This window comes from Zootoca vivipara, chromosome 7 (assembly GCF_965207765.1).
Source record: "Zootoca vivipara chromosome 7, rZooViv2.hap1.1, whole genome shotgun sequence".
Taxonomy (NCBI): domain Eukaryota; kingdom Metazoa; phylum Chordata; class Lepidosauria; order Squamata; family Lacertidae; genus Zootoca; species Zootoca vivipara.
The window spans coordinates 75,414,313-75,425,243 of NC_142590.1; the positions used below are offsets into that span (position 1 = coordinate 75,414,313).

Genomic DNA, 10,931 nt, shown 5'->3' on the forward strand with positions numbered 1-10,931 from the left:
TATGGTTGCCCTGAAATATACGGCAGACTATTTAAAAGAAAGCTAAACTCCACCCATAGAATCTCATGTTTCAAATAGATAAATGGCTGGGTTAGAGGTTTTGCATTTCTGGAATTGTTCCCAGTCAAACTATTAACCCTGTCTTAAAAGACGGATATTTTGATCTAGAGCTCAGCAAACCAGCTGCCTGAAACACTTGAGATGAACCAGTTTTCTAGCATGCAGAAAAGCTGGAGGTCATATGTGTGCATTGTTTTTTGCCTATTTGAACAATATATTTTTTCATTTTTGTGGCTTGGGATATTTGTTCTAGCAAAGACTGCACATTCCTCAGCTTCCTACAGACAACTTGAAAAACAGCAAGTAAACTCACATTGCTTGCAACAGGATCTTCACATGGTGTAAAAGCCTTTCTGATTAAACTTGTTAACTCTCAAGTGTCCTAACAAAGCTGATGGGTAGGTCTGTCTAAACATAAATATTGTTAGCAGGTGTCAAAAATAGTACAGTGAAGGCTGCCTGCTTGATCTCAATAGGCAGTGAGTTTCAAAGTTCAGGAGCTGCTACACTAAATTATCAAGTTCTTACAAATGCAAAACAGGTATTATGTGGCACCTGTAGGTAGTGCCAATTCTGCTGATGAAAGTGGTTGAGTGGAGACATGTACGGTAAGGCAATCCCATAAGTAAACTTGTCCCAAGTTGTTAAATGCTTTATATACTAATAGTAACACCTTGAACTTGGCCTAGGAGCAAATTGGCAGCCAGTGCAGATCTCTGAGCACAAAAGTCTCACTCCTGCAGCAATCCTGTTGCAATGTACTGTACAGTACTAACAGCAGCTACTGTGGCAAGGACTGAGGAAGTCCAGGAACGACCACAGCTGTTGAACCAGTCAGTGAGTAAAAGGCACTTCTAGCACTGAGGCTACATGGTGAAGTCCTCTCACTTCTTGTACCATGTCAACTTCACTTGGGAAGTAGCTTGTTTAAAAACACTCCACATCAAAATGCGTAACATCAAAAAGCAGACCTCTCTAGAATAGCCACCCTCTGATGCAATTTTTAACACAAATCATTATTTTCATGAGCAGGCAGACAGGCACCTTCAGATAGGCAACCTTCCCCCATATGACACCTCTAGTACTTCAGCTTCAGGATACTCCTCATTTCCTACAGAGTATAATGGCCTCTTCTGCACCAAGGCAGTATTAAAGCAGTTAGTCGCAAGAATTCTGAGGAATACTGGCCCAATGATGCCTGTGTATGGGGGTGTGGGGAGATTAAAAGGGCAATGCTAATACCCCAAACTGGCACAGTTCCTTTTTTCATATGCTGCATGATGTGCAGTAATATACTATTTTAGAAATTCATTTTGTTCTGGACGACAAGCATACAGCAGAGGCTTAGTTACATTTGGAAAGGATTTCGTTACTGATCACCTTTCAGCTTTTCTGGACCATCAGCATTTTGTTTTTTGAATCATTATTTATAAAAATATTTATATACCACTGTATCAAAAATATATTCCAGCAGTTTATATAAAAACATAAAACTACACAGTAAAATTATTTTTAAAAACTAAAAAGTTGAAAGCAAAAATAAATTAAAAACAACAGAAGTTCCCAGGGAATTCTCATGGTCTATCACCATACTTCAGGCAAGATGAGGCAGCTAAGCATTCCTTATCAGCTAAATGCTGAGCCAAAACAACTACTTTCCCAGCGTCTGTTTTCCAATTAAAATATGCAGCTGGCATAGCTCAGTTGGTAGATCATAAGACTCTTAATCTCAGGGTCATGGGATCAAACCCTACATTGGGAAAAAGATTATTGCATTGCAGGGGTTGGACTAAATGACCCTTGTGGTCCCTTCCAATGCTACAATTCTATGATTCTATTTGGCTTTTAAGCCTGCATGAAAGTAAAACAGATAATACAGATATGCTACATGCCTGCATGTTGCAATTAACACTGCTGAGCCAACTGACTTCAAAACTATTCAAAATACAAACACTCTAGAACTAGAACATACCGCAGAGCTCAAATACAACAGCTTTACTCATCAACATATTTCTATCCATATTACTAAAATAACAAAATAGAACTTCATGAGACAAACACAAAACTGGCACAAACCAAGGCTGACATGAGATGTTACATTCACAAGAAAATAATAATAAAGCAGGTCATCTGGATGTTTGTGATAAGATACAGACAGGTAAGTGGAGGGTACCATCATAAGAAATGGGAGAACAAGAGGTGTGGCACACATGACTTACAATATACAGAAACATAAATCTATAACTGAAACTATCAGAGGCACAAGGAGTACCAAAGATAAAAGGCTCTATATTACATTATTAAATATTTTCAACCAATTAGATGTTACTCATCCCAAATTTCTTGAGAAACTTGTGGAAAAGGCCAATGTAAATTTACCCAACTAATGGCTGTTGCTACTAAAGTCTACAAGTACATGACAACTGCTGCTGGCAAGAAGATCCTGCCGTCACTGCCATAACCCAAAATGCCAGTTAACTCTACTGGAAGGAAGAAATTTAGAACCAATTGACCCACATATCAAACTGCTTGCTATTTTTCTCCTGCTTTAATAAAAAAAAATCTCCATTTCAGCTTGATTCATGTTCCTGGTTTTGTTCTTTGTGAACACATATACTTCTTGTGGCTATGGGATGCCCTCAGTTACATAATTTGTATAATGTTATTGGCTGTCCTGGTGTGAAATGCAAAAAGGCAATTGCTTGTTCAGGAGATTAGTTATCTAGAAACAGCTGGGGGGTATGCAGATGTGATGATGGAAAACACTTTTGGTGATTACTACCCAACAATGAAAATGAGTATGACCACAATTTTTCTTTATAGTTAAACTATGAAAATAACAAAAAACACTAAGCTGAGAATTGTCAGACCAAATTAGCCACTTAAGCTTCAAAGAAAGGAAAAATCCATCTGCTTAAACTTCAAATAAGTGGCATTGGTTAACCTACGCTTCTAGTTGTCTGCTAGTCTATAAGAAGTAATAATTTATTCCAAGTGAAAACCTTGCTAGGCCCCCTGCTGTCACCCTGCAACACTATGTATACACAGCCTGGATGGCTTACTAGAATATTTGAGCAAAAGAACCCTTACACAAGAGAGATGCCTAGCAACAGTGCTTCCTTCAGCTCAAGGCTCTTCTTCTCTTTTATCCCAAATTACCATTCCCTAAGCTTGTGTTGGCACTAGTTATGGGTACTCAATGTTGCAGATTAGGCTGTAATCCTAGTCATGTCTAGGTAAAGCTAAAGGCGCCCCTGACCATCAGATCCAGTCGTGTCTGACCCTGGGGTTGTGGCGCTCATCTCGCTCTATAGACCGAGGGAGCCGGCGTTTGTTCGCAGACAGCTTCCGGGTCATGTGGCCAGCATGACAAAGCTGCTTCTGGAGAGCCAGAGCAGCGCATTCCACTTTGATGTGCTTATGAACTGCTAGGTGGGCAGGAGCTGGGACCGAGCAACGGGAGCTCACCCCGTTGCAGGGATTTGAACCGCTGACCTTCTGATCAGCAAGCCCTAGACTCTGTGGTTTAACCCACAGCGCCACCTGGGTCCCCAGTGTCTACTCAAAAGTAAAAAGGTAAAGGGACCCCAGACCATTAGGTCCAGTCGCGGACGACTCTGGGGTTGCGCCGCTCAACTCCCTTTACTGGCCAAGGGAGCCGGTGCACAGCTTCCGGGTCATGTGGCCAGCATGACTAAGCAGCTTCTGGCCAACCAGAGCAGCACACGGAAACACTGTTTACCTTCCTGTGAGTGGTACCTATTTATCTACTTGCACTGCATGCTTTTGAACTGCTAGGTTGGCAGGAGCAGTGACCAAGCAACGCGAGCTCACCCCATTGCGGGGACAGGTTAGGATTGCATCTTTTGGCTGTTATCTATCTTGTGAAGTTTGTCAAACATCTCAGGTGGCTGCACTTACTGTAGCTTCCTTTTTCTGCCCCATCCATTGCAGGCATAGGCAAACTTGGCCCTCCTAGCTAACAGGACCAGTGGTCAGGGATGATGGGAACTGTAGTCCCAAAGCATCTGGAGGGCCGAGTTTGCCTATGCCTGAGGTAGTGTAATTACTGTTCCTTTAACTTTGAACTTGAGAACTATGCTTCCAATGGTGTCTCTAGGAACATTCAGTGCCTTCACTATCTTTTTGTATCCTGCTCCTTGTTTGTGAAAGGCATTTATATCTCTTCTCTTACCTTTTTGGACCGTTCTCTTGACCAGGGATCCCCAAAATGCGGCCCTCCTGATGTCTAGCTAACAGGACCAGTGGTCGGGTAAGATGGGAATTGTAGTCCAAAACATCTGGAGGGCCGAAGTTTGGGGTTGCCTGCTCTTGACTTAGCCATATTTCTAACATGCAGCCAAATTTGACACTCATGAAATACCTGAGCTGGCTAGGGGTTTGCTGTGTTCCAGCTCAAGCACACCTGGTGCAACTAACGATGCCCTTGATTAGTCGCATCAAGTGTGTTTGAGACAACACCTGCTGTATTTGTGCTGCTGTGAAGGATTCTATTCAGGGGGTGAAATAATAGTGAGATTGGAGAAGCCAGTATAAGTTGCATTTTCAGCTGATTTTGGGGGAATCACTAAGTACAGTATCCATTGTGTTGAGCTATTTCAATTGCTTTTGTTTGATTTGCTCATTGCAAGCAGCTGAAAGTCTGTAAAATTTGATAATAAACCTGATTTGCAATGGGGTTGAATAATTTCAATTGTAACTATAAATCAAGTATTTGCTTCCAATAAAGTATACTTAGGACAGAAATTAAAAATGATGTTCATCCAAGTTGGGTTGAGAACCTGCAAATTCACTTTTACATATCTTTTTTTTTGTAATAGGGCTTTTTGGAGTTACTCTATGTATTGCTTAAATTCAAATTAAATTCTAGCTGTAGTCAAGTCATTTCCAAGTACAGCCTGGTATAGCCAACTATGTCATACTCTGAGGAGTAGATGCACTGAAATCAATGGACTTAAGTTAGTTATGACTGACCTTTAAGTCCATTCGATATATGACTTAATCAAACATCACCCAGATACATGTGCCATAAACAACCGTTAAATGGTTGCTCTGCTTGTGTCATCTTCTACCTTAATGTACTCCATACTCCAAGTTACCTAGTGTATCACCTACTTAACTAAAAAAAAAAGGAGAGAGAGAGTGACTTGGAGGAGAGGAATAATGCAGGGTGTTAATAACTGCTTCTGCTTTCTCCTCTTGCGTTAATAGAAATATAGCACCCTCTTGTGTTTCCTTACTCTGGAGTCATGAAAAAGTTTCATTAAAAAAGAGCTGGGCTGTAGTTTTAAACATCTCTGAAGTATCAGTCTGAAGCAAGAGTTGCATAGCCACACAAAATGTAAAGAAACTTAAATGTGTACAGGGCTAAACAAATAAGTCATTGGTAACCCATGCATGCATGCACACACGTGCACACACGTGCACACACACACACAGGTCTTTCTGCAATTATTAAGAAGATTCCCATGGTGGAGAGTACCCCTACTGAATCAGAAGACAGGGAAATATCATATTCCAAGGTGCATTGGAAACACGAAATTATTTTAGACTTTGTTCAAGTAACCAGCTCAATGAATGCACCTACCGTACTGCAATTCAGCCTTGGTGTGACACTCCTCCAAGATTATATACCCATCCACATGTAATGGTCTGATCCTGGCATGCCCCCCCCCCAGCCCAAAAAAAAACCCAGGGATCTTACATTCCCAGGACAAGGGCTGGCCAAACTCTGGAGGTCCAAGGTAGCAGTAACAAAGCAATTCAAATAAACAAGATCTTAAGAATAAGTCAAGGTCGAGCAGTCCACAGTGAGGCAGCCCCAAAAGTGGGCTTGGTCCAATAGCAGAATCATGAAACAAAGCCAAGGTCAAACACAGCAGAGACGTCCAAGAGCAAGGTATTAGTAGGCAACAGCCAGGGAAGAAACCAGAAACAAGAAGCTGGGTTGCACACAGCTGAGAACCAATATTGTTCCACAACTAACAGTCTTCAAATGGAGCATGATGTAGTTTAGAGTCATCCAGACCCCGTCCAGACCTAGCTTCAACTTGTTAACCCAACTTTCAAGGTTCCTTGCTTCTGAGAGCCCTTATTCTCAAGGAACCTGGTTCTTATAGGCCTTGAGGCATACAGTCTTATCAATACCCATTAGTATTACACTCGTACGTGACCATTCAACTATATAAAATAAGTATTACAGACAAGCAGCATGATTTTGATTTTGTAAGCCATATAGTTCATTTTAAAAAATAACTCAACTGAATAAGATGCAGCAGGATATATAGAAAATGAAATGGAAGCAGTTTCTTCAGTAAGTTCAGCCAAATATAAGCTCATAGCAATTCTTAACACTTGTATTAAATTACAAGAGATCGAAAACATCTAAGAGGTGTCTTCTTTAGCAACTGATGCTTTTTGGTGATGTGAGGTGCACTGAGGATCTTACCGCTGGGAGAGATCATCAGGGGGTTTGGGCTGGGTGTTCATCAGTATGCAGATGACACCCAGCTCTACCTCTCTTTTAAATCAAAACCAGTGAAGGCGGTGAAGGTCCTGTGTGAGTGCCTGGAGGCGGTTGGAGGATGGATGGCAGCTAACAGATTGAGGTTGGATCCTGACAAGACAGAAGTACTGTTTTTTGTGGGCAGGGGACGGGTGGGTGTGGAGGACTCCCTGGTCCTGAATGGGGTAATTGTGCCCCTGAAGGACCAAATAAGCAGCCTGGGAGTCATTTTGGACTCGTAGCTGTCTATGGAGGCGCAGGTTAATTCTGTGTCCAGGGCGGCTGTCTATCAGCTCCATCTGGTACGCAGGCTGAGACCCTACCTGCCCGCAGACTGTCTCACTAGAGTGGTGCATGCTCTGTTTATCTCCCACTTGGACTACTGCAATGCACTCTACGTGGGGCTACCTTTGAAGGTGACCCAGAAGCTGCAATTAATCCAGAATGTGGCAGCTAGACTGGTGACTGGGAGCGGCCGCCGAGACCACATAACACCGGTCCTGAGAGATCTACATTGGCTCCCAGTACATTTCCGAGCACAATTCAAAGAGTTGGTGTTGACATTTAAAGCCCTAAACGGCCTCAGTCCTGTATACCTGAAGGAGCGTCTCCACCCCCTTCATTCAGCCCGGACACTGAGATCCAGCACCGAGGGCCTTCTGGTGGCTCCCTCCTTGCAAGAAGTGAGGTTACAGGGAACCAGACAGAGGGCCTTCTTGGTAGTGGCACCTGCCCTGTGGAACGCCCTTCCATCAAATGTCAAGGAAATAAGCAGCTATCCTATTTTTAAAAGACATCTGAAGGCAGCCCTGTTTAGGGAAGTTTTTAATATTTAATGCTGTACTGTTTTAATAATTGGGAGCCGCCCAGAGTGGCCGGGGAGACTCAGCCAGATGGGCGGGGTACAAATAATAAATTATTATTATATTACCAAGATGGTCTGCAGTACGGAGAGGCCAGAATAACCTCATGAAAAAATCTGTTTCCTTTCCATTGCATGTTGCCACAAAAAAAGAGAAAAGGCCTAGTATTCCAGAACTCTAATATTGTGGAAATATAGATTAAAAGAGGAACTATGTGTCTAACTGAACAATGACAAACCTGGTTATTGTGATGAAATATTGTCCACAGCTAATAACTGCTGCCAGGGACAGGAGCCCCCACCCACTTATGCAGAGGTTGCATTCTGGGCCCCCACACACATAAGTGAAATCATATGAAGGGGAAACACCCTCTAAAAAGCCTCTGAACACCCATTTTTTCCTGTTCTCCAGCTCTCTCCCCATGCTTTCCACATAACTCTCTCTTCAAAAAGAGCTGAAGTTCTGGGGCAAGCTGGAGGATGTGTGGCAAAGAAGCTACTGCTACACTATTTTGCACGTCAACTGCTGTTCAGGGAGGCTGAGCAGCCTAAACAAATCTCTGCTCTACCCCAGGTGTTTTCAGGGCTTCTTCCCTCACTGACACCCTCTTTGGGCTCTAGGAAGGGTCTCTACAAGAATCACAATGACTCTCTAGCTCTCTGCCACCATTTCCTGGTAAGGTTCTATTTATTTATTTATTTCCCAGCGGCACGCATATATGGGGTAGCATGTCAATAGAGGGACCCAGGTGGCGCTGTAGTTAAACCACTGAGCCTAGGGCTTGCTGATCAGAAGGTCGGCGGTTCGAATCCCTGTGATGGGGTGAGCTCCCGTTGCTTGGCCCCAGCTCCTGCCAACCTAGCAGTTCGAAAGCACGTCAAAATGCAAGTAGATAAATAGGAACCGCTACAGCGGGAAGGTAAACGGCGTTTCCATGTGCTGCTCTGGTTTGCCAGAAGCGGCTTTGTCATGCTGGCCACATGACCTGGAAGCTATACACCGGCTCCCTCGGCCAATAATGCGAGATGAGCGCGCAACCCCTAGAGTCGGTCACGACTGGGCCTAATGGTCAGGGGTCCCTTTACCTTTTTATGTCAATAGAACACACGTACGGGGGTGGTGCCTGTAGTTTGACTCAGTATCATCATCTCTACCTGTCATATCTTTATCATACTGGTCAGAGAAAGTGGCATAAAACAGATGCCTCCCAAATTACGCTCAATAGCCACCTCCCCTTCCACACAGAAACCTGGATGATGCTTGTACGCATGCCACACAATTGAAAATATTGAGAATCCATTCCAGATCTTTCAAAGAAAAAACATTGTATTTGTACAGTATTTGGAATACTAGTTGAATACAGACAATATAATGTGGCAGTATAGCAAAAAAAATCCACCCACCCCCCCTCTAAAATTTTACCTCTATCAATGGTAAATGTGGAAAGGCCCTTAATTAGTTTCCTAAGGAAGAGTCTCTTCCCCTGGGTTCAACCAGACCACATTTATCTCTGAAATGTCTGTCACAGTAACACATTTATGTGAAATTTCTGTCATTGATTAGCTAGTATTAAAAGTTTGATTTAAGTACCCATCAGAGGGAAAGTTTATCAAGCTCTAAACATATTATTTAGTAACTGACACTCTGACACATCACGTTCACTGTTCCCTATAGGAAAAGCAAGTTCCTACTATACCGCTCTGCAGACAATAAATGTCATTTACTTCTGAATACCACTCTTTGCTTATCTATATGTAGGACCAGCCCACCCATGCATGACACAAGGTGAGGCAACTGCCTTAGGAGGAGGCAGGATCCACAGAGGCAGCCGATACTGATGTAGATCTTTATTCACCGCCCCCTTGTTCCTAATGTATATCAACTCCTCTTCCCTTGCTGGGAGGGGAGCACCATTTTGTGGTTCACCTCTGGCACCAAAATGTACTGGGCTGGCCCTGTCACCATGCTTAGAAAAGCTTCACCTTCCAGTCTATGTCCTAAAGCAGTTGGCAGCCCTTCAGTTTGGCTGTTAATCTGTGCCACACCAACTTCCATGTATTAGACCTGGCCATTTGAGGTTGACTACACTTACCCCATCATGACAACCAAGTTCTTGTGTGGCTTTCTTTTACAACTCTGAAAAAAAACCCAGATGAATTTGGTTTTAAATTTAAGATGCAGGAGAAAACAAATCAGCATTACTTTTTTTTCTATGTTTGGTTTATGATAAAGTCTTACACACCAATATTCAATTAAATTAAGCTACTGGTAGAGAAACACAAAATTCTGTCATTTGCAAAACAGAAAACAACCACAGCATTTGTTCCTATATTATTATTTTTGTTTTGATTCCTCATTAATTTCATCCTTTCTGATATGGAGATAATAAGGTCTTAAGAATCTGGTAGGCATTTTTTATTTTACCCAGAACTTTAAGTTTATTAAACAAACAATGAAATGCTATACAGAAAATTTCTGATATATCTTTTCTGCTTACCCTCCAGTACACCTGAAGATAGCAAAAGTTTGATTGAGGGAAACACAACAAATTGTGGCACACACAGCTCTGATCTCCAACAGAATGGAATGGCCTGGTGGCTCAGGAGGATCTGCAAAAGCAGGGGAGGAGGCCTACCACTGTGTTCCCCCACACCCAGCTTCTTTTGCCTCACTCAGCCTAATGATGGGGCTGGGTGGAAATCTGAAGAGTGTGCTTCACATATTGCAGGCCCCATCGAGAAGTCAACCAATTCTTAAGTGGAAATCCTCATTAACTGAAGCCTTTCTCGCCTGCGCTATTTGTATGAGTTTTATCATTCTGTGAGCTGCTGTGGAAATCCAGATTTAAAAGCAAGACTAGAAAGGCTTTGGAAAGAAGCAAACATAAGAAACCAGGCCACCCACAGATAAGATGCGTGAAGGAAGGAAAGCAGTCTCCTCATACGAGCCTCACTGCTCCACACTGAGCAATGTGGTGGTCTCTTTCTCCGACCCTCATGACCCAGTCCTCGTCCGTCCCTCCCCGGGGACCTGCCTTGGGAGCCGGATTCAGGCCGACGTAAAGCCCACTAAGTTCAACGGGGCTAAGTTTCTGACGATAGAAAGGAACCCAAAAAAAGCTTCCTCTCAGGATTGGGGTCTGCACGTCCTTCTTATTTTCAGAAAGTGGCTCGCTTCAGGGCAACAAAAAAACAACAAGCTCGCCCCGCCACCCACCTCCGGCCCGCACAACCGGTACCTGACGCTCTTTCTTCTCACTTAAAAACTCCTCGCAGGATGTTGCCTCCGCTACCGAAAGCCCAGAGCAAGTGATACAGGTGGATGGGCTCCGCGCTGGCTCCACCTCCGGGGGCCAACGAGTGGCCGCACTCAGGTGTCACTCACGCGAACCCCGCCTCCCTCCTCAAACAGCCGTTTCGAGCGTCGGGCAGCCTCCCTCAACCGCCTCTCTCCCTCCCTCCCCCGATTCCTAAGTCCCCGCC

The 10,931-nt window shown here is 43.5% G+C and overlaps 1 protein-coding gene across 6 annotated transcripts in view; it reads right to left on the reverse strand.

Annotated features, from left to right (window-relative positions):
- Nucleotides 1-10,755, reverse strand: part of ZMYND8 (zinc finger MYND-type containing 8) — an 83,928-nt gene extending 73,173 nt beyond the window's left edge. For 4 of the 6 annotated variants that reach the window (XM_088674604.1, XM_088674605.1, XM_088674599.1 and 1 more), the window contains exons 1-2: nucleotides 10,688-10,755; nucleotides 9,542-9,585 (exon numbers count right to left, since the gene is read on the reverse strand). In XM_088674604.1, coding sequence (XP_088530730.1) covers nucleotides 9,542-9,549 — 8 coding nt within the window. In that variant the 5' untranslated portion in view covers nucleotides 9,550-9,585; nucleotides 10,688-10,755. Of the gene's footprint in view, nucleotides 1-9,541; nucleotides 9,586-10,665 lie in introns of all 6 variants that reach the window. The other 2 variants (XM_088674600.1, XM_060277282.2) reach the window with 1 other exon arrangement.
- Between the last annotated feature and the right edge of the window lie 176 nt (nucleotides 10,756-10,931).